This window comes from Panonychus citri, unplaced genomic scaffold (assembly GCF_014898815.1).
Source record: "Panonychus citri isolate SS breed McGregor unplaced genomic scaffold, ASM1489881v1 Contig00003, whole genome shotgun sequence".
NCBI classification, from domain to species: domain Eukaryota; kingdom Metazoa; phylum Arthropoda; class Arachnida; order Trombidiformes; family Tetranychidae; genus Panonychus; species Panonychus citri.
In genome coordinates, this window is record NW_026515408.1 from 37,693 (window position 1) to 61,942 (window position 24,250).

The 24,250-nt window shown below is 31.6% G+C and overlaps 6 protein-coding genes and 1 pseudogene across 6 annotated transcripts; 4 read left to right on the forward strand and 3 right to left on the reverse strand.

The window, feature by feature from the left end:
* Positions 1-1,199: 1,199 nt before the first annotated feature.
* Positions 1,200-3,102, reverse strand: LOC128387887 (kelch-like protein 3). Its single transcript, XM_053347175.1, has 2 exons — positions 2,006-3,102; positions 1,200-1,940 (listed from the first exon to the last, which is right to left on the reverse strand). Exons 1-2 carry the CDS (start codon positions 3,046-3,048, stop codon positions 1,847-1,849), a joined length of 1,137 nt encoding a protein of 378 aa, XP_053203150.1. The 5' UTR covers positions 3,049-3,102; the 3' UTR covers positions 1,200-1,846.
* A 2,734-nt stretch (positions 3,103-5,836) lies between these two features.
* LOC128388259 (uncharacterized) lies at positions 5,837-7,902 on the reverse strand. Its single transcript, XM_053347648.1, has 2 exons — positions 6,808-7,902; positions 5,837-6,739 (listed from the first exon to the last, which is right to left on the reverse strand). Exons 1-2 carry the CDS (start codon positions 7,839-7,841, stop codon positions 6,064-6,066), a joined length of 1,710 nt encoding a protein of 569 aa, XP_053203623.1. The 5' UTR covers positions 7,842-7,902; the 3' UTR covers positions 5,837-6,063.
* Positions 7,903-8,189: 287 nt separating this feature from the next.
* Positions 8,190-10,234, reverse strand: LOC128388286 (uncharacterized). The gene is made up of 2 exons (XM_053347681.1): positions 9,043-10,234; positions 8,190-8,966 (listed from the first exon to the last, which is right to left on the reverse strand). The coding sequence occupies exons 1-2, from the start codon at positions 10,071-10,073 to the stop codon at positions 8,516-8,518; spliced, it is 1,482 nt and encodes a 493-aa protein (XP_053203656.1). The 5' UTR covers positions 10,074-10,234; the 3' UTR covers positions 8,190-8,515.
* Positions 10,235-13,017: 2,783 nt separating this feature from the next.
* On the forward strand, positions 13,018-16,487 carry LOC128388251 (protein white-like; annotated as a pseudogene).
* Positions 16,488-17,019: 532 nt separating this feature from the next.
* Positions 17,020-18,070, forward strand: LOC128388296 (flavin reductase (NADPH)-like). The gene is made up of 4 exons (XM_053347691.1): positions 17,020-17,191; positions 17,259-17,510; positions 17,598-17,729; positions 17,796-18,070. Exons 1-4 carry the CDS (start codon positions 17,110-17,112, stop codon positions 17,936-17,938), a joined length of 609 nt encoding a protein of 202 aa, XP_053203666.1. The 5' UTR covers positions 17,020-17,109; the 3' UTR covers positions 17,939-18,070.
* A 219-nt stretch (positions 18,071-18,289) lies between these two features.
* Positions 18,290-20,582, forward strand: LOC128388275 (uncharacterized). The gene is made up of 2 exons (XM_053347670.1): positions 18,290-19,765; positions 19,830-20,582. Exons 1-2 carry the CDS (start codon positions 18,723-18,725, stop codon positions 20,377-20,379), a joined length of 1,593 nt encoding a protein of 530 aa, XP_053203645.1. The 5' UTR covers positions 18,290-18,722; the 3' UTR covers positions 20,380-20,582.
* Positions 20,583-20,945: 363 nt separating this feature from the next.
* Positions 20,946-23,083, forward strand: LOC128388265 (uncharacterized). The gene is made up of 2 exons (XM_053347660.1): positions 20,946-22,117; positions 22,194-23,083. Exons 1-2 carry the CDS (start codon positions 21,075-21,077, stop codon positions 22,813-22,815), a joined length of 1,665 nt encoding a protein of 554 aa, XP_053203635.1. The 5' UTR covers positions 20,946-21,074; the 3' UTR covers positions 22,816-23,083.
* The last annotated feature ends 1,167 nt before the right edge of the window (positions 23,084-24,250 follow it).

Consider the following 24,250-nt stretch of genomic DNA (forward strand, 5'->3'; position numbering starts at 1 on the left):
AGATTTTGTACGCATGCGCAGTTAAGCTTTTACAGCGCGTATTTCAAAAGAAAGAGAACGAAAGAGAAGAGAAAGAAAGAGAAAGAAAGAGATGAAAAGATGAAAAGAAAGAAGAAAAAAGAGAAAGAAAAGAAGAAAAGAAGAAAGAAGAGAAAGAGATGAAAAGAAAGAGAAAGAAGAAAGAAGAGAGGAGAAAGAAAAAGAAGAAGAGATGAAAAAAGAAAGAGAAGAAAAGAGACGAGAAAGAAAGAAAGAAGAGAATAAAGAAAGAAGAAAAGATAGGAAAGAAAAAGGAAGAGATGAGAAAGAATGGGACGAGAGAGAGAAAGAAAGAGAAAAAGTAGTGAGAAAGAAGAAATTTAGTTTTGAATTTTTTTATTAAAAAACGATTCCCATTTCAACAAACCACAGGTCTATAACAACCTTAAAAAACTTTCGTAAGAAAGTTTTCCCGCTATTAATTGTTAATTTGTTAATTGTTGATTATCGATTTAACATTAAAACTCATCACATTTCAATAATAATTTAAAAAGTTAGTACCAATCAGTTTTAGATTCAATCTTTTTTACTTTTGTAACATAATCTAAACAATCGGTTTCTCTCTTGTTGATAATTACTAATTTTCTTTACTTTGTTTACTCAATCAATTGTTTTAGAAGTAACAATTATTAGTTCGTTAGTTAAATCCAATTAACAAAATCTCGTTGTTTCATTTAATTGTGTCTATGTTATGTTTATCTTTAATTATCCCTTTTAATGAGCTAAAATTTCACAAAGAGTTGAGCTTTTAACAGACAGAAAATGTTGTTTACTTTGTTTCTTTTTCAAATTCGAGACATTTGATTGCGATCAAGCTGAGAAATGAATTTTTGATTTAATCAAAGATTGATTTCTGGTTGAATATATCAAGACATTAATTATTGATATTATCGCGTAAAACTTGGAAGTCGGTTAGGAATTTGTTGAAAGCTTCATGTAAAAATACTGATGACAAATTCATCACTTAATTAATGATAGAAGCCAATTAACTGATAATTTATTTCTATCAAAATCGCATCATTAATTAAAACTCCTTCGACTCTTTCAAAATAAGACAAAACAATAATTTACAGCTAAAGGTTGTGGACAAAAAGATGAGGTTCACTTGAAATCGCAAATCAATTTGATAATTTTTTTAATTTAAAATATTCGAGCGACAATTGAAAACTTAAGGCGAGATTATCGGTTTAATTCAGAAAAGCAAAATAACTTGTTTCAAGTGATTAAACATCAATGTATTAAATTGGGTGACAGTTAGTTATTGTTCACAATCAAACGGCAGACAAATCGATGCAATTGTAATCATCTTTTCAGGAGATTCAATTTCAGACATAAATTGCCAATAATCAGCTCCATCACTATCAATATAAGCATAGATCATTTTCGTTTCCTTGTTACAAATAAGAAGTGAATTTTCATGAGAAATCAGCTCAATATGATCAAGAGAATCGCTTCCGATGAAATCTTTCAGGAACGAGAAGTCACGTTTATGCGAATGATACATTCCTCGTACATAATAAAAACTGAAATCGCTTTTTGTCAAAAAGTACAAGTGTTTAAAAGAACCATTATAACGATATGGATTGGGTAACAAACATGAACGAGTTCGGGTCAGTCCTTTCGATACACATGAAACCATTTTTCGATAATCAAGAGACGAGCAATAATAATACTGGTCATGAAATTTATTCAATCCGCCATTATCATCAGAGTCATCAAGTCATCAGATTCATCAGACATATGACCTCCATTAAACCCAACAGAATCATCGGGATCTTCATTTCCATAGCAAATTCCCTCCCAGTGATCACCCAGCGAAATGGCTTCTAAACGGCATGTTTAATTTTTTGCAACTCGATTCCTTATCAGACTTTTGAGACTTTTGGATCTTAACATAAGTACTAAGAATATGAAAAGATAGAAAGTATTACGATCATATTATCGTTAAGAATCAATATATACTTACTTATCAACCTGAATGTCATGAGCGAAATAGTTGTAAGCCTGACCATAATACGAATTGTCACCACCAAACATTTCAAGATATTTGAATTTCTTTCCAATCAAATCAACTCGAATACCTTTTCTTCCAGAATCATAAATTATATCGACGATATGATCAGCCTCAATCAGAGAAGTGGACATTGTCTCATCTCGAGTGAATTGACCATATTTAGTCCAGAGATTTGAGCTTGATAAACGTCTGATATTAATTTTATCTTCATCAAGTTCATAGATTGAGATCAATGACTTATTATAATGTCGATTAATTATACAATCAAATTGGCAGAATTCTGGTAGACAAGCACGTGGAGGATACTTTTCACTATACAGTGGAATATCAGAAGTCAATCCCTGCCTTCGTAGCAACCACCCGACACCGTAGATCTCAGCCTTTTTCATCTTACGAAAATTGATGAATTGGGTGAGTCGGGGAAAATATTGTTTTCGAAGCTTTTTATCAAATTCAACCCATCGATCAATAGCTTCGAACAATTGAAACTCAGAAGAAACAACCAGATCCATTTTTAATAAGCGTTCCAGTAGAGTAACTGGAAATTCTAGAAATGCTTTTGTATGAGAGATTGGAAAGAAATACTTTCTAATAAAGGAATTAAGCTTCTCTTCATTAATCTTTTCAATACATTTATGATTCTCATAAAAATCTAAAAACTTTTCCAATAGTTTGATGTTGAAATTCGATTGATAGAAATCAAATGATTTCTGTTTGATTTCGCCCATTCCGAGGTAATCAGCAGTTTCCATCATTAAAAAGGCACTTTCAATGGAAATGGATAAATGACCATCAAGAATAAACTCGATAATATTATCGAATGAACTTTCATCAAGATCAAGTTCTATTTTGGTTGTGTCACAATTAGAATTGGAAAATAGTTTCACAAAGTAAGGAATCGATGATAACTTTTGTTTAGAAATCTCATAAGATTTTTTCCGGTTCACAATCGTAACTTTCATATTTTCGTCTAATGATATCAATTGATCTTTCATCTTGAAGCGGAGAAGGTTTGATGTTCACTCGTTAAAAAAGAAAAGTAACTGTTGAGCTTCAACTTGAACTTCAGGTCTTGAAGTTTTTCTGCAGAGAATTAAGCTGCTTTTATTAGATAAGAAAGAAAAAAATGATGTCCACTACTTTCGCCATCTACCAGATGGAAGCGCGAATTTTCAATTGAGAAAATTAAACAGGACATTTGAGCTTCGACATTGAGAAGATACATTATTTGTATTAAATATATGCAGAGATTATTAGCAATAAAATCAGAATTTGGCTATGAATAGATACTTTTAGGAATCAAAATATCAGTAAGAATTATAATCAAGCCAGCGAATCGTCACCTAAAATCCAAACATCGCTCATTATTTAACTCATGAACTGTTATCTGCTCCATCGATTGATGTTCCGATTAGATTCATAAGAGATAATATCATTTATAAAGAAATGAGCTCTAGTCCTAAACCAAGTATTCGGAATCTCAGCCGATTTCAAATTTCTGTTGACAGTTAATTAATAGTAACATCATTGATTTGGCGAGAAATTCAATTAATCATCAACAACATCTGGCAAAGTCCACTTTTTATCCGATTATATTAATTATGTGGTTAGTTAATTTTTCAAATTGTGATAATTAAACTAAGAAAAAAACTTCTAATTGTCAATGAAACACTTTCTTCATTAACTTTTATAAATAAGAAGACGCGACCAACTTATCCAGTTTCTTTGCTCCTTCCCATACAAAAGTGGATTTCTGATGATTTGTGTCAATCTAATGAAGAATTGCGATTAATTAGATTTTGGAAACAATGTATTAATTTTTTACCTTAATTGTTCAATAGTTTCTGGTTATGTTGAACCGGGTAATTTATTGGCTATTCTTGGTCCATCAGGAGCAGGTAATTCAGTATATTTAGTTGATCTGGTTGCTTTTTTTTTGTTCCATTATTAACAAATTGCTTTTTTAATTGTTTAGGTGCAACAACTTTACTCAATGTATTGACTGGTAAAAATTTAAGGAATGGCATTGTCGATGACACTAATCAAAGTCTAATTAGTTTTGTGAGTGATCAATTGCTTTTTCTTGGCATCAGATTATCATGGATCCACCGATACTCTTCTGTGATGAACCAACTTCGGGAATCGATTCATTCATGGCTTTGAGTGTAATTTCAGTTCTAAAGTCATTGGCGTCCGACCAACGAACTATCATTTGTACCATTCATCAGCCTTCGTCCGAAATATTTAAATTGTTTGATAAAATTATGCTTATTGCTGATGGTCGACTTGCATTTTTTGATACCTCTGGTCAAGCGATTGATTTTTTCTCATCAAATAACTCATCTAGTCTGTCCATCTAATTACAATCCACCCGATTTTTTCGTTCAAAATTAAAAAACAGACATTAAAGATAAAAGGAGCTCGTTTGTTGTGTAGAAAATTGTCTACAATTTACCAAGAGTTTCGATAGCATAACAAATCTCATTCGAAGCTTGGTCAACGATATAGCCCATTAGAAAATCTTCTCCTCCTGTCCAATAGGCTTCGAATCGAAAAAGTCTCAATGTTGTCTATTAACTTTTCATCATCTTTTGTCGGTATATTCCAATGCTCTAAAGTATTGCAATTTGCAGTACTTTTTGCAATTCTGGAAATCTATGAGGTTTTTGGCTTGTAACGGGAAAGTCGATATTCTAACGCATCTCAATCGTTTGCGATTTTCATCTCGGCCAAACAAACAATCAGCCAAATCAAAGGTTATCGAATGTAATTCATTATCACCCAGATCTGACTCGATTAAACTTTGGATTGCCGTTGCAAAGTCATCTCATACTTTTCGAGGTTTTCTAGTTTCAAATTTGTTCCCTGTTAATGAACTAAGATAATGAAGATCCCAATGAGATGAGTTAAAGTAATTAAGGGATATTGATGAGAAATCGAATTCAATGCCTCATAAATAAGATCATCCTGAATGAATCCATGAGGAACATTGACCGTTGGCATATTCCTATTAGTGAGCCGATGAGCACTTTTTCTAACTCTTAAAGAAGATTTGTCACATCATAATCCAACAATTTATAAATCAAGTGATTTAAGTTCCTCTGAACCGGATCATAACCTTGTGTTTCTATGGTTAAATTATCTCAATTAACTGATTCAAATCCTTGATTAAATAATTTCTTTCGTTGATTCAATTGTCTTAAAATCGACGATGATTTGCTCATTTGGACCTTAACAAGCAGTCGAGTTTCATTAGCAACATCTCTTAGCCTCAGTATCTTCATTTAATTGGGTCCATATTTAATTATAAAAAACTAACGGTTTTACAAAAGAATTAAGCTTTTTATTGAAAAAATAAAATGGCGTCTACTTGGTTTCCTTTTCAAACTCAAGACATTTGATTGATTCTATCGGTTTAGTAAATCTTTTGTTTTTGCTAGTGGATTAAACTTTGCTTCAAGTTGATTAAGAGCTTAGAAATTGGTAAATTTGGACGATACCGACTTAATCATTAGGTCCAAAGATATTAAATTAATATTATTAATGATCTAATAAAACTCGTATTGTGATATGACTAACAAATTAAAAGTCGATTACGAATTTGTTGAAAGCCTAATGTGAAAGTATTGATGACCAATTCATCACCAAATCAAAAAAAGCTAATTACTAATCGAATTAGAAACCAAACAAAGACATTTCGTCATCCATTAAATGAGCAACAATAAGCAAATGAAGATCCGTTTGATTGAAAACTGATCAAACAATTAATTTGTTTGCATGAGATCGGGGAAATTTCTAATTATTTATTGATCAGAACTAATCATTTCTGTTTTACAAGTAATTCATTTATGATTTGTACGTGTTAATGAGTTAGATGGTTTTATTGAATTGAATTTAAGCAATAATGAAATATGAAAGTGAAAATTATCACGTACATTAAAAAAAGTAGACCAAACTTAATTTTGTTTCAATTGATTAAACATCAATATTTTAAATTGATTGGTAATTAGTTATTGGTCAAAATCAATTGGTAAACAAATGGATGCAATTGCGATCATCTTTTCAGGAGATTCAATTTTAGACATTAATTGCCAATAGTCTGTATCATCGATATAAGAATAGATCATTTTCGTTTCCTTGTTACAAATAAGAAGTGAATTTTCATGAGAAATCAGCTCAATATGATCAAGAGAATCGCTCTCGATGAAATCTTTTAGGAACGAGAAGTCAAGTACTATTGATGCATCCATGCCAACTCTATGTCCATCCACATGCTGCCGACGGAAATCACGTTTAGTCAAAAAGCACAAGATCTTTTGCGAACCTGAATACTTATCTGGTTTCGATAACAAACAGGACCGAGTTTGAACTGGTCCTTGGGATTCACAAGAAGACGATTTTCGATAATCAAGAGACGGGCAATAATAAGGCTTATTCACTAGCATATCAGATTCATTATTACGGCAAGATTCATTATGACCACAAGATTTGCTGTCCCAATCGGACCAATCAACTTGCTTAGAGCATCGACAATTAGTTCTAGCAGATTCAACAAATTTAATTGTTCCATCACAAATTGCTTCCAAGTGCTCACCAAGAAAAATGGCTTCCAAACGTTTCATGTTAACATTAGCACAAATATTATTAATAGATCCACTTTGCGAGTCTCTGATTTTTATATAAGTACTGAGGATGTGAAAATAAGAGTATTTAGTTTTACATATTATGTTTTCAATAAGAACTAATATACTCACTTATCAGTTTTAATATCATGAGCGAAATATTTGTAAACTTGACCATAATAAGAATCGTCATCACCAAACATTTCAAGATATTTGAATTTCTTTCCGATCAAATCAACTCGAATACCTTTATGACCACAAGCATAGATAATATCGACAATGTGATTAGCTTCGATCAGAGAAGTGGACATTGTTTCATCTCGAGTGAATTGACCATATTTAGTCCAGAGGTTTGATTTTGATAAACGCCGAATATTAATTTTATCTTTGCCCAGTTCATAAATTGCGACCAATGACTTGTTATATTGTCGATTAATCATACAATCAAATTGGCAGAATTCTGGTAGACAGGCACGGGGAGGTTGCTTCTTCGATGGTGGAGTATCGGGAGTGAATCCAGAAGCTTTAAGCGTCGAGGCGACAATTTTAATCTCTTCATCGTTCAAACGACTAAAATTGATGAATTTCATGAGTTGAGGTAGATATTGTTTCCGGGCCTTTTTATTAAAAAAGATCCATCGCTTAATGGCTTCGTATATTTGATGCTCGGAAGAAACAACCAAATTCAACTTCAAAATTCGTTCCAATAAAGCGACAGGAAATTTCAGAAATGCTCGTGTGCGAGTAATTGGAAGGAAAAATTTCGCAATAAAGGAATTGAGCTTTTCGTCAGCAAACATTTCAGGGGATTTACGTTTCTCATAAAAATCCAAGAACTCATTCAAAAGTTTTATGTTAAAATTCGATTTGTAGAAATCATAATATTTCTGTTTAATTTCGTCCATTCCAAGGTAATCAGTAATTTCCATCATTAAAAAGGCACTTTCAATAGAAATCGATAGATGACCATCCAGAATAAACTCGATAATATTATCGAATGAACTTTCATCAAGATCAAGTTCTATCACGGCACAATTAGAATTGGAGAATAATTTCACAAAGTAAGGAATCGATGATAACTTTTGTTTAGAAATCTCATAAGATTTTTTTCGGTTCACAATTGTAACTTTCATATTTTCATTCAATGATGTCATTTGATCTTCCATCTTGAGGCAGTTTGATATTCACTTGAAAGAAATTAAATATTAAATAACCCTTTTAACAAAAGAACTAAGCTTTTTATAGCAAAGACAGAGAAAAGAAAATTATGTCCACTAGGTTTTCTCTATAAGCGCAATACATTTCGCAATCTACAAATAGAAGCGCGAATCTGAAAATTGAGAAGATCAATTGTTATCCTGATGATGCATTTGATTTTGGCTTAATTGTCTCCTTAGTCTGTTCAATTTCTCAATTTGTGAATTAATAGAAATTGTGTTGATGAATCTTCATATTATTAATATTTACCAATCAAAGCTAATCGTATTCACTATTGATAATAAAGATGAACTTCATTTATGATTTTTACGTGTTAATGAGTTGGATGGTTTTAATGGAATTGAATTAAGAAGCAACAATAAAATATGAAAGTGAAAATTATCACATACATTAAGAAAAGTCAATCAAACTTAATTGTTTCAAGTGATTGAACATTAATGTTTTAAATTGAGCGACAATTAGTTATTGTTCTCGATCAAAGGCAAATAGATCGATGCAATCGTAATCATCTTTTCAGGAGATTCAATTTTAGACATCAATTTCCAATAGTCTGTGTCTTTCACATAGGAATAGATCATTTTCGTTTCCTTGTTACAAATAAGAAGTGAATTTTCATGAGAAATCAGCTCAATATGATCAAGAGAATCGCTTCGATGAATTCTTTCAGGAACAAATGGTCAAGTAATTTTATGTTACTCTTATGTTCTAGTAAAAACTGTCGACGGAAATCACGTTTTGTCAAAATGTACAAAACTTTTTGCAATTCTGAATCGTTATTCTGCTTCAATAATAGACATGAACGAGTTTGAACCGCTGCTTGGAATTCACAACAAGATAGTTTTCGATAATCCAAAGACTGGAGATAATAATAAGATTTTTCGCAACAATCAGAATCGTCAGAAAAAATAGATTCATCACTACAGCTTTCATCGCCAAAACCGATAGAATCAATGTGATCTCCATGTCCATAGCAAATTCCTTCCAAGTGATCACCTAGAGAAATGGCTTCCAAACGTTGTACAATGAAACGTGCATAACGCGATTCACTCGAATTTTTGATCTTTACACAAGTACTAAGATTGTGAGAAAGATGGAGAATGAATAATTAGTATGATAATGTAATCACTAAGAATCAATAAATATACTCACTTTTTAGGACGAGTATCATGGGTGATATATCTGTAAACTTGACCATAATAAGAATCGTCACCACCAAACATTTTGAGATATTTGAATTTCTTTGAAATCAAATCTACTCGAATACCTTTTCTTCCGGAATCATAGATTATATCGACGATATGATCAGCCTCAATCAGAGAAGTGGACATTGTCTCATCTCGAGTGAATTGACCATATTTAGTCCAGAGGTGCGAACTTAAACACAAGCGTCGAATATTAATTTTATCTTCATCTAATTCAAAAACTGAGATCAACGACTTGTAATAGTGTCGATCAATTTTACAATCAGATTGGCAGAATTTTGGTAGACAAGCATGTGGAGAATGTGAAGTATCAACAGCGAGCTCAGAATTTTTGAGCTTTGCGGTTACAATTGCCATCTCACTGTCTTTTAGATGACAAAGATTAACGAGTTTAATGAGGCGAGGTAGACATTGATTTCTTTCTTTTTCGTCGAATTTGATCCATCGGTCAATAGCTTCAACTATTTGATACTCATAAGAAACAATCAATTTTAGTTTTAATATGCGTTCTAATAGAGAAACAGAAAATTTTCGAAATGCAATTGTATGAGAAATTGGAAGAAAATACTTTCCGATGAAAGAATTGAGCTTCTCAACAGTAAACATTTCAGGAGATTTACGTTTCTCATAAAAATCCAAGAACTCTTCCAATGATTTGATGTTGAAATTTGATTTGTAGAAATCATAATATTTCTGTTTAATTTCGTCCATTCCGAGATAATCAGCAGTTTCTACCATAGATAAAGCACTTTCAATGGAAATCGATAGATGATTATCCAGAATAAACTCGATAATATTATCAAATGAACTTTCATCAAGGTCAAGTTCTATTTTGGTTGTATCACAATTAGAATGGGAAAATAATTTCACAAAATAAGGAATGGATGATAGCTTTTGTTTAGAAATTTCGTAAGATTTTTTTCGGTTCACAATTGTCACATTAGTATCTTCATCTAATGTTATCCACTGATCTTCCATCTTCACGTATTTTATAGTTCACTAAGCATAAAAAATTAATAACCTTTCGATAAAGAAATTAATAAAGAAGTAAGTTCGTATAGACAAAACAGACAAAAGAAAATGGCGTCCACGAGGTTTTCACTTTAACTTTGAAGTTCAAATCAATGACTGATTATTAATAATAATTGGATGACTCAATCATCTCTCTACTCTTTGATCCGAACCCATGACATCTCGAAGCGCGAATTTGAAAATTAAGAATTTATTTAATTAAATTAGAATTAGTGAAGTAACAAAAAGTTCTAATAGCAATAAAAAAGACTCAATCAATTGTTTGAAATCAATTTCATTGTACGGATTCTTAGTAATTCATTTCATTTCACTACTTATCATGTGGGCTCTAGATGTTTTTCAATTCTAAGCTGCCAATACATTGGTAGGAATAATGGTCCTTTATTGTTGTTAGTTGATTTAATTATTTACGATTGTGAGAAAGGAAAATAGAGAGAATTAGAAAACAATGAACGATAGTAGAACGTGCTGAACTGTGGCTTTGAGAAGTTGAAATAAATATTAATCAAATCGTCATATAAAATCCAAACAATTCAGCTATTTTGTTGGTTTTCTTTTCACAATTAATCAAAAACAACTTGACCGACATGGTCCACATTTCGTCTATGGAAGTTTAACCTAAACTCAATTTTAATATTTCAAGGTCAAGGTCATAAAGGTTACTCATGTAAGAGCGCACCTGAAGGTCGTTTGAAGAACTTTTTGAGAACTAGAGATTTTTTCAAGCCTACCTGTGATCTTTTATCATTTCTTCACTTACAAGGCATGATTCAATTTGCTTTCTGTAAAAAGTTACCTAAAGTAAATGATTTTGTCTTAGCGCGATAACAAGGTTGCTTTGTGATATTATTTTTTTGACTTCACGGCCAGGCTTTAAAAAATTTCTGGTTTTCAAAAAGTTCTTCAAACGACATAAAAGTGCGTTCTTTCATGAATAACCTTTATGACCTTGAAATATGACAATTGAGTATCGGTTAAACTTCCATAGACGAAATTTTATTGTTTGTGTTACTTACGTAAAGATGTATAGAACAAATTTGAATGAACACCAGTGAGTGTCTATGGATGTGGAGATAATGAACCACGACGACATAACAATCGATCTCGAGGACTTGACCAGAAGGGTAAATGCCATTCCCGGTCGCGACACAGAAAATCGAACCTTGGACCAAGTAAAAAAGTATCTTAAACGTGGATTTGAAAAAAAGCTGAAGGTAACGATAAATATCGTCCTAGATTACAATAACTGTTCAGTGATGGAACCACTAATCAACTTACCCATTGTCCCCTTTTTAACTTTCATTTTTGTTTCCATTTCACAATCTAAATAAACAAGGTTACTTCCAATTGTTTTTTATCCATTATTGATTAACTCAAAAATTGATTATAATAAACAATCTAATATCATCATTATTGTGTAGTTATTTATTTGTTTCTCCAATTTTTAATAAGCCAAATTGTAAGTTTTTATTTGAATGATATACATTTGCATCAGTATTGGAAATGAGTATGAAAGTTTGGTTTCTTCAATGGGGGAAACACTGTATTTAACTCATGAACTGTTATCTGCTCCATCGATTGATGTTCCGATTAGATTCATAAGAGATAATATCGTTTATAAAGAAATGGGCTCTAATCCTAAACCAAGTATTCGGAATCTCAGCCGATTTCAAATTATTTTTGATTTTCTGTTTTCAAATGAACCGCTTCCATTTAATAGATGACGAAATCATTTCGTCGAAATGTTTATGTTTTCATAATCTGATTGATTTGATGATATCTTGCAATACAAATTGTCTGTTGACAGTTAATTAATAGTAACATCATTGATTTGGTGAGAAATTCAATTAATTAAATTAATCAGCAACAACATTTGGCAAAGTCCACTTTTTATCCGATTATATTAATTATGTGGTTAGTTAATTTTTCAAATTGTGATAATTAAACTGTGATGGATAATCAAACCAAAATATCAACACAATTTTCCGGTATAAATGATTAAACTACAATAATGTTGATCTTTATCAAGATTTAATGAAACAAATTGAATCTAATTCTGATTAATTGCTGGTAAGTGAAGACATTACATGTTTATCTTTGGATCAGCTGAATTTGAATTGAAATTCAATCGCTACTAAAATGGAAAATGACTTAAATAAGAAAAAATATTCTAATTGTCATTGAAACACTTTCTCCATTAAATATTATCAATAAGAAATAAGAAGAGTCGGTCAACTTGATTGGGTCAGTTTCTTAGCTCCTTCCCGTATAAATTGGCTTCGGTGATTCATGTTAATCTACTGGAGAATCGATTGATAAATTCAATTGTTTAATTTATCGTAAGCCACAAGAATGCCAAACCCATTTGGATTAATTGGATTCTGGAAATAAATCTTGAAAGAGAACAAACGAAATCTACTAAATTAATTTTCGATTGACTCGTTGGTTGATTATCTCTAGTTAAGGAGTTAATTTTATTCTGATTACCATCAAAGATTAAAATTGGATTATCTTATGTTATCCTTACCTGAGATTATTTGTCATAATTTCCCTTTCAATTGAAAGTGATACTATTTATAAATAATTGATAAGATCGTTACCTTGATTGTACTTTCAATTGATCAACTATTTACCTCACTCGATGTTTCATTGTTGTTTGGAAAAAGCTAAGTGATTTGTCACATCATAATCCAACAATTTATAAATCAAGTGATTTAAGTTCCTCTGAACCGGATCATAACCTTGTGTTTCTATGGTTAAATTATCTCAATTAACTGATTCAAATCCTCGATTAAATAACTTAGTCAAATTAATGAGATCACGAGGGCAGAAAGTGTAGAAAGTGTTTCAACTTTTTAATTAAGTAAATTTCATTTCCTTTCTTAATTTATTTAACCCTGATTCTTAAAAGTGTATCAATCTGTTGATCATTTCGCTGATTTAATTTAAATTAACGTGTTAACATTGTCGCAATAATAATAATATCAAAGACAAAACATTCAACAGTCAACAATTAGACTTGATTGTGTTCAATTTAAAATGAAATCAGAAACTGATAAAAATATTTCATTAAGTTCAACCCACAATGGTTCATATAATACCTTTGATAATCCAATTTTTACCGTTACTGATGAGATTCAACCAACAATCAATGGTAACTTGAAAATTTTCTGCAATCAATCAACAATTCATTAACAATTTATTCATTGTTCTGGTTTGTTAAACTGTTCAAAGTGTTCAATTTGATAGTCGCTAACATCGGACTTAGTGTTAATATCTTGATTCAATTACATTGATGAGAATGAGTTTGTGTATTCAATTCAATTAAAACTAATCCAATTGATCAACTAAATAACTTTCAACTTTTTCTACAGGAATGAACAATAATTCAACTCTACCTCGGGATAATCATATGAATCCTTATGTTGATTTCAAGCCGATTTCAATTGGTTGGGATAATCTTAATGTCCATTCCAAAGCCTCGTCCAGATTAAGCAATTTTCTGGGTAATCCAAAGGAATCAGTTCATATTATCCGAAATGGTGAGTTGTAGGTGTAAATCTACTCATATTGATCACTTTTAACACAATTGATACAATTTTTTGAGATTAGATAGATTTAATTGTTCAGTCACTTGACAATTAGTTGTATTATCTTGATGTCCTTCATATCCTTCATTGTTAATAGTTAACTAACCTTTGCTACTTTGATTGACATAATTACTTTTTATTTTTGATACTTTTTTTGTTTCTCTCATCAAATGTAAATCAAGTTAATCTGAAAATGATTATCTCTCATGAGTGGATACTTTGCTGAAATTATCATGACAGAATCACTTGTCACCTTCATGATTTTTATTTCAATGTATTAATTTTTTTTACCTTAATTGTTCAATAGTTTCTGGTTATGTTGAACCGGGTAATTTATTGGCTATTCTTGGCCCATCAGGAGCAGGTAATTCAGTATATTTATTAGTTGATCTGGTTGGTTTTTTGTTCCATTATTAACAAATTGTTTCTTTAATTGTTTAGGTAAAACAACTTTACTCAATGTATTGACTGGTCAAAATTTAAGAACGTTATTGTCGATGGTCAAGTTTTGTTGAACAACGAGCCAACTACCATTCAGAAACTATCCAAGTATTCATCTTATGTTCAACAAGATGATCTATTTTTTGGTTATCTCACTGTTAAGGAACATTTAAAATTTCAATTGAAAATGCGAAGTCCAGTCAAACTGACCAGTAGTCAGATCAATTCCAAGATTGATCAGCTTCTTGAAAGAGTAGGTGGTCAATATTGACTCCATGTACAATATCAATAGTCTATTATTTGATTTGTTTCTGTTTCTATTATCAGTTGGGTCTCTCAAAAGTTGCCGACTCCAGGATTGCTTGTGAGAAAACTGGTCAACGGTTATCAGGGGGAGAGAGGAAGCGGCTCTCTATTGCTACAGAGGTGAATTAACTAATAATTAATTTCTAATTAGTTGTGTGAGTGATCAATTTGCTTTTTCTTGGCATCAGATTATCATGGATCCACCGATACTCTTCTGTGATGAACCAACTTCGGGAATCGATTCATTCATGGCTCTGAGTGTAATTTCAGTTCTAAAGTCATTGGCGTCCGAGCAACGAACTATCATTTGTACCATTCATCAGCCTTCGTCCGAAATATTTAAATTGTTTGATAAAATTATGCTTATTGCTGATGGTCGACTTGCATTTTTTGGTACCTCTGGTCAAGCGATTGATTTTTTCTCATCAAATGGTCTAGTCTGTCCATCTAATTATAATCCACCCGATTTTTTCATTCAAAAACTGTCCATAGATCCTGGTAACGAGCAACAGTGTCGATCTAAAATTAATGTAAGTTAATTTACTCTAAACAATCAATACCAATTTACTAATTTCAATTCATTATTAATATTGTTCAAGATGATCTGTGATGCTTACAAGAAAACTGGTCAGTTCCAAAAAATGGAGTCAAAAATTAAATCCGATGAACAATTAATCAATAACAGTCAGTTAATGGACAATTCAGTACCTCTAAATTCACGAGTTTATAAACAAGGGATCTGGACACAATTTCGATTATTATTATGGAGATCTGTGTTAGTTGACCTTCGAGATCCAATGATGACCGTTGCACGAATTTTCAACACATTGGTGAGGATTTTTAGTTATTAATATTAATAAGTAACATTTTCCATTAATTAATTGCAAATGTAATGATTTTTTCCTCTTAGTTTTCCGTTGGTTTGGTCAGTTTAGTTTATTGGAGACAAGATTACAACCAAGAAGGCATAATGAATATCAATGGTGCCCTTTTTTTGCTAATCGTCAATGCAAATTTTCAAGTGTATTTGTTGTGATTAATGTAAGAAACAATTAGTTATCATTTAACTCGCAATTATTCATTGATTGATTGTCTGTTCTGTCTTTGTTTTCATCCAGGCCTTCTGTCAAGAAACACCAATATTTCTGCGAGAACACGGTGCAGGCCTGTATCGGGTTAGCATCTACTTTTTGGCTCGGACATTAGCTGACCAACCGTATTTCATACTTCTTCCTGTTCTAACTTGGTCAATAAGTTACTATGCAGTTGGATTGTATGACAATCTCTATGCTTTCATGATCGGAAACTTGGTCAGTATTCTGATTGTCAATGCAGCTTCGGGATTCGGGTATTTTATTTCAGCGATTTCGAGTGGAACCACTATGGCCCTTGAATTGTCGTCTCCGTTACAAGCACCATTAATTTTACTCGGTGGTACTTTTTTAAATGCCGCGTAAGTTATTGGATAAACAGTGAATTCGCAATCTAATCAAATTTTTCCGTTTCCCGTTTCCTCAATTTCAGAACTATTCCTGCCTGGTTAAGATGGATCAAGTATTTCTCATGGATTTATTATTCAAATGAGATTCTACTAATAAACCAATGGGAAGATGTGACCTCCATTGATTGTGATTACGAGACATCAAGTGTCAATAATATTCTTAATAGTACAACTTTACCCTCGAATGGAACCGTTCCCGGTCAGGGTTGCCTCGTTAATGGACCTCAAGTAATTGCTTCCGTTGGATTTGATAAGAAAAATCTACATTTTGATTACTGGATGTTGATTGTGGTCATTATCATTTTCCGTTTATTAGCTTATTTTGCATTACTTGTAAGAGCTAAATTACGAAATTAATTGTTCGTCAACTTGATAGTATTATTAACCATTGTTTCTTGACTTTGTATTATTTTATATTTTCACAATTTATTGATTTCCATGTGAAATGGATCAAGTTTAAGAATCAATTTGATTGTGTAGAATTTGAATTTAGCAATTAAAATAATCGCAATTCTAATTGAATACTAATTATTACTATTAGTTATTAGCAATTATTTGAACCAACGGTAATTATTATTAACTGAAGGTGCAATTATGACTATAACAATCAAGGATATAATTAAGATACAAAAATAAAGTTTTTTTATCAAGATTAAGAGCAATTAACGATCATATCAAGTGCAGGTTGGGTTTAATCAACTGACGTTTGATTAACTCTTTACTACAATTTAATTCACAATGAAAATGGTTTAGATTTTGTTGATTAAGTTTGATGAAATTGATGATTAAACATTGGGTGTATCAACATCCTGATCATTTAACTAATTGGAAATCATCTGGTTGATCAAATAATTACCATTGATTATAATTAATTAATGGAAACCGTTTATGGGATTAATCATAGTCAAGGTTAAAAAATAATCAATCAGTAAAAGTAAATAACAATTAATAGTATTAATTCTGGTTCATTCTTTGAATTATTCTGATTACATAATAATTAATTCATTGATAAAACTAAGACACTCCTTTGATTGTCATAAAACTGTTTAAATGAATGATTTGTAGCTTAATTAACTCCCATTAAAGTGAATACTTTAGACGAGACAACAAGTAGAGTAACAATTAACTTTCAAACAACTGAAACATGTCAACAATTAAAAAGTTGGTTATTTTTGGTGCTACCGGAAACACTGGATTAGCAACAGTATCCAAAGCAATTGAACAAGGTTTGATTCAATTCAACTGTCAAGTTAATTGTGTCTTAATTGTGTATGAATTTGTTTCTCCTTTTAGGTTTTGAAGTTACCGCTTTTGTCCGAGACTCAAGTAAACTACCAAGTGACCTTAAGGTTAATTCAACTGTTATCGGTGATGTGACCAATGGTGAAGATGTCGATAAGGCCGTTGAAGGTCAAGATGCTGTGATCATTGTCTTAGGAACTCGAACTGACCTTGGACCAACAACCGTTATGTCCGATGGAGCTCGAAACATTGTCGCTTCAATGAAAAAGTTTGGAGTCAAACGGATCTCTGTTTGTATCTCAGGTAAAATGAAACAACAATTAGTAGTTTAATTGTTACAATTAACTCTAAATTATTGTTATTTGATGTTTTTTCTTCAACTTTGATTAGCTTTCCTCTTCTGGGAGCCTGAAAAAATCCCACCACCAGTGATGAATATTCACCAAGATCATTTGAGAATGGAAAAAGTGATTAAAGAATCAGAATTAGATTGGATTATATTGTGTCCACCTCATATTGACAGTAAGTAATTAATTGATTAATTAACTCTGGCTTGTGATTTAAAATGGTTATCAATTTGATCACTAGATGGTGATGGTAAAGGTAACTACAAATTGGTCAAGGAATCAGGAGTTGGACCTAAAATATCAAAACACGATTTAGGTGATTCATTAATTAAAGTTTTGCTCACTGATGAATATCTTAACTCACGGATTGGATTGGGATATTAGTTAATCATTTCATGTGATCATTGATTGTTACCTAATCAAAACTGTCATCGTCATTTGATTTGGCCAATCAAACGGTTCTTAATTGTCAACTTTCCTAAGATTTCAATTGAAATAAACGTTGAATAATCTCAACAGCAATAATTTTCATATGTGATTTTCTGTATTCAGTCAGAAACTTTTTAAGTTTGGTTGTATAATCCTGTTAAAATATGCTATCAGAATCTTCTTTAATTGTTAATAATCATTGAGAAAATACTGCGAATTGAACATTTCGGGCTCATTCGATAATAGAGTAGATTTCATTCTCAGAAATCATCAATTCTGCAAATCGTGACTCATCTATTTGTCACTATTGTGAGTTGACAAATCTCAAGTTGCGATGCTTTGGTTGAAGGGCCTAAGAACATCTCCAGGACCTAAGCATATGATAAACGATCTCTCTCAATCACCTTAAGTAGCCAATAGAGATGCTCCATAACGACTTTAAATCGATCTTAATCTATTTTAAACAAAGATGGAGAGAAAACAGGAAAACTTGAGGAAGATGAATAATCTGCTCTACTTTTTTCTTTTTTCTTTTGTTTTCTTTGTCTGTGATGATCGATTCTTTCACGGGAGTTAACGATCAATTTACTCGAATCGACCTTTCACAAACCCAATCATATTTTGCGTTTGAAGAGGAAACCTAGTGGCCACCATTTTCTTTTCTCCGTTTGAGTATAAAAGAAAAAGTCTTTTCTGTAGTTTGTTAGTTTCTTATAAGACAAAATTAAAGTGTTTCAAGATGGCCGAGCAACAATGGACATTGTTAGATACAAAAGTGACAATTGTGAACCGAACAAAATCTTATGAAATATTTAAACAAAAGTTATCATCGATTCCTTACTTTGTGAAACTATTTTCAGATCCTAATTTTGATTTGATCAAAATAGAACTTGATCTCGATGAAAGCTCATTCGATAATATTGTTGATTTTATTCACAAAGATCATCTATCATTTTCCCTGGAAAATGCGTTATCAATGATGGAAACCGCTGATTACCTTGGAATGGAGGAAATTAAACTTAAGTATTATGATTTCTTTCTATCAAATTTCAACATCGAAGTATTGGAAGACTATTTAGTCTTTTATGAGAAACGTAATTTGCCCAGAATGTTTGATGAAGAAAAGCTCAATTCTTTCATTGGAAAATATTTTCTTCCAATTTCCAACACAAGAGCATTTCTAAAATTTTCCGTTTCTCTATTAGAACGCATATTGAAACTGAAATTAGTTGTTTCTTATGAGTATCAAATAGTTGAAGCTATTGATCGATGGATTAAATTCAATGAAAAAGATAGAAATCAATATGTGCCTCGACTTATTAAATTTGTCAATTTTTGCCATTTGCATAAACAACAAATGAAAAATGTCGCTAGCATACTAGAAAATGCTGGGTTTTGTATTTATACTTTGCAGTTGAATGTACATTCTTTCCACGCCTGTCATCCAAAATCGTGTCAATCAGACTGTGAAAGTACTCGACATTATTATTACAAATCGTTGGTCGCAATCTATGAATTGGATGAAGATACAATTGAAATTCGACGGATGACAGAATCGAAACATTGGACAATTTATGGTCAATTCACTCGAGATGAAACTATTTCTTCTTCTTTGATTGAGGCTCATCACATTTTCGATATAATCTATGATTCTGGAAGAAAAGGTATTCGAGTTGATTGGAACACAAATAAATTCAAATACTTGAAAATGTTTGGTGAAGAAAATTCTTATTATGATCAAATTCAAAAATATATCACTCATGATATCAAGCCTCCCAATCTGTAAGTTAAACTGACTCTTTATAATAATATAATCTAAATATCTTCTTTACTTTATCATCTTAAGGATTCGTGGAGTGATCACAGATTCGAAAATGGCTCACACGTATGGACATTCCTTGAGCCCGACGCGATTAGAATCTATTTCTCTGCATGATCACTTTGAGGGAATTTGCTACGGTAATGAGCTTCCTGGTGCTTCTCATTATTATGCACCCTCCACCTATCCAGTTCCGGAAAAATCTGGCATCAAACAGTATTATCTTCCGTATCTCGATTATAAGCAATTTTCCTCTTGCCCGTTCAAAGGACCGACTGAAACTCTTGCATGTTTTGATAAACTTTATACCAATACCCACAATTATCATGTAAAGTATGTGTACCTTTTAACTAAAAATGGATTCAGTTTTAGTTGTGGTCAACAACGTGAAGGTAAAAAACTTGATTACTCGTCCCTGAAAAGTTTCATCGGAAGCGACTCTCTTGATCATATCGAGATGATTTCTCATAACAATTCAGTTCTAGTTTGTAACAAGGAAACCAAAACCATTTGTTCTTATAACGGTGATACTGATCATTGGAAAATATTTTTGAAAATTGAATCCCCGGAAAGATGATTGCATTTGCATCCATCAATTTACCGATTGATTCGGAATAATAATAATCAACTATTTATAATCGCCAATTTTTGGTACATTTCTGTTAATCAGGCCAATTTTTCAACATTTTTGACACATCAACTGTATAACACAGCCAAAGATACAAATTGGTTGCATATTGGATTTATTAAAATTTAAAGTTTTGATGTTTAATTGCTTAATCTCTTAATCTCCTCAAAAATTCATTCCTGTCTTATTAAACTAAGAGACAGAAATCAATAAGCCACCAATGGTCAAGAATGAATAACCAAGATTAGATAAGTTCAGCTGAACACTAAACTTTGTGAAGAAATTTGAAAGAAACTACAATAGATCAAATTGTATATCATTTACGACGAATTGAACTCAAATCGTAATTCGGACTATTTTTATACTCAATTTTTCGTTACCAATATGTTTCATAAGAGCGAAAGAAAGTTAATTCCTCTTTTCTCTTTGTTTTTTCTTGTCTTGATGATCGATTCTTACACAGAAGTGACCGATCAATTTATTCGGATCGGCCAAATATAAGATTTGACTTTGTGAGCTTCGGTTTGAAAAGGAAACCTAGTGGTAACCATTTTCTTTTTGTTTTGTAAGGATCTTATAAAGGCAATTTTTCATGTCAATTGTTTGTTAGCTTCTTATAAGTGATACTTAAAGTGGTGGTCAAGATGGAGGAAGAACAATGGACATTTCTTGATACGAAAGTTACAATTGTGAACCGAAAAAAATCTTATCAAATTCCAAAACAAAAGTTATCATCGATTCCTTACTTTGTGAAACTTTTTTCCGATTCTAATTGTGACACAACCAAAATAGAACTTGATCTCGATGGAAACTCATTTGATAATATTGTTGATTTTATTCAATATAACCGTCTATCTCTTTCCATGGAAAGTGCATTAAAAATGATGGAACTTGCTAATTATCTTGGAATGGATGAAATTCAACAAAAATATCATGATTTTTTCCGCTCACATTTCAATATCGGAATATTGAGAGTATTGATAGATATTGACAACTTTTATGATGAACATAATTTGCCCAGAATGTTTGATGAAGAAAAGCTCAATTCTTTCATTGGAAAATATTTTCTTCCTATTTCCAACACAAGAGCGTTTCTAAAATTTTCCGTTTCTCTATTAGAACGCATATTGAAACTAAAATTAGTTGTTTCTTATGAGTATCAAATAGTTGAAGCTATTGACCGATGGATTATATTCAATGAAAAAGATCGAAAACAACATCTACCTCGCCTCATTAAATTCGTTAATCTTTGTCATCTAAAAAACAGTGAGCTGGAAATTGTAAGCGCAAAGCTCAAAAATTCTGTAATCGATATTCAGCGCTTGCTGCGAATGAATTCTTTCCATACTTGCCATCCAGAATTCTGCCAACCCGATCGTGAAAAAAACCCACATTATAACAAGTCGTTGATCGCAATCTTTGAATTGGATGAAGATACAATTGAAATTCGATGTTTATCCAAATCAAACCTTTTGACAACATATGATATATTCACTCAGGATGAGACTATCTCTTCTTCTTTGATTGAGGCTGATCATATTGTCGATATAATCTATGATTCAGGAAGAAAAGGTATTCGAGTTGATTGGAACACAAAGAAATTCAAATATCTTAAAATGTTTGGTGATGACAATTCGTATTATGGTCAAGTCCACAAATATATCACTCATGATATTTGTAACACCAAGTGAGTATTTCTAAATCACTTTAATGATAAATTATAAATGTGATGTAAATTTTACGAATCTTTTTCCCTCCGATAGCAATTCTGCGATTATCAAAAATTCGAAAATACGAATCAAATGCGAACCTCCTTTATTGAACTTGCAACGTGTGGAATCTATTTCTCTGGGTGATCACTTAAGAGGAATTTTCGATGTTAAGGAACCTTCTCGTTGTTCTCGTAATTCTTCTCGGCATTCTAATCGTGAAACTGGACCGATGTCACAGGAGATGAATACTCGCCAAGCTCCTGCTAAAGCGGTCGATAAATCCTATCTATTTATCCCACGTCTTGATTATCGACGCTTGTCTTCTTGCACGTTCCAAGGACTGACTGAAACTCGTTCATGTTTACATCCCAATGGCCACTCGAATCCTGTGATGTACATTTTGACACAACATGATTTTAGTTTTTATTTTGATCGACAATTTGAAAGTAAAACACTTGATTATACGTTTCTGAAAAGTTTCATCGGAAGCGATTCTCTTGATCATATCGAGCTGATTTCTCATAACAATTCAATTCTTATCTGTAACAAGGAAACCAAAACCATTTATTCTTATATTGGTGCTACTGATGATTGGCAAATCATTTCTAAAATTGAATCTTATGAAAAGATGATCACAATTGCATCCATCAATTTACCGATTGATTCGGAATAATAACTGATTGTCCGAAACATTGATGGTCAACAATTTAAAACAAGGAAAATTTGATGGACTTTTACCAATCAACGTGAAAATTTATCATTCATTAATAAAATCAACGAATTCGTTAACAATTAAAAGTCATAAACGGTACCCATCTTTTTATTAACAATGGAAATGATTAGAAACTAATTGGAAGATTTATCAACCTTTAATTAGCAAGTATTTGACTAATTTTTACACATCAATTACCAACTTATCATTAATCTTTATCATTTTCATATTTATTAATATAATATTTTAAAAACTTGTCGAAATGATATTAATAAAAATAATTCAATTCTCAACTAAAATTACGTCAATTCAAATTAACCGCATTAGTTTGCAATCTCATTTAATATTTTGTTTTGATTATGTTTAAACGTATTTTGATTTGAACATTAAATCTGATGAAATTAAATGAATCAATATTATTGGATTAGTTGATTGATTGAACCATTAATATATTATCCTGAAATTTGGGTTCATTTCAACCGTGATTGTTGGAAGAGTAATTAATTATTTTCTATTTCAGGTCAGTTTTATAACCTTTTAATTCACGTTAAATCGCAACGGATTTCACCTACTTCTTTGTGTATTGATTGTACTAATCAATTGATTAATGCCCAATGGATAATCCATTTAAGGTACCGACGACATTTTTTGCTTGGACCAGTTATTCAAATCTTCCTGGATTGTTTCAAGTTATCAACGATGCTGAATGTTATCGTGATAAATTGCTGATGGAAAGTGAAGTAATTAAAAAATCATTGGATCAGCTCAATTCTAAGGATCTAATTGTTGTCCAAAGGAAGGTTGATGTTTCCATGAAAAAGATTGAAATAATTGATGAGGCTTTGAATTCGTTGAATGTGCTACAAAAGTATATCGAAGAAGCTTCTGGACTTTTTGATCTGCTAGTCCAATGTCCGAACTATCAGATGATTAATTCGGAACTTTTTAGATTACATGTCTTTTCGATTAGTTTTACTGACTTTATCAACATATTGTTATCTTTTATTGAGCGATTTCTAAAATTTTGTGAAACCCAATTGGATCTATTGGATTCTGGTTACAAATCTCCTCACGATTTCTCCTCGATTATTGATAAACTATTGAAATCTTTGGAAAAAAATTCTAACCCTGATTCTCAAACCCAAGTGTCCTCATTACTTAAACTCGTCCAGAGTGAATTACAATTCATCAAACAATCAAAAGATATGAATGAAGGACAATTAACCCTAATCAAAATCTATTATGATAAACTTAATCTTCTGAACGCTGAATTATCATCGGTTGACAAGGAAACAGAAAATAAACCAAAGCAAAAAGCAAAGAAATTACGAGATATCGTAAATGGAACTCGATTAATTATCAAAGAAACTTTTGAATTAATCGTTGCTCTCAAAAC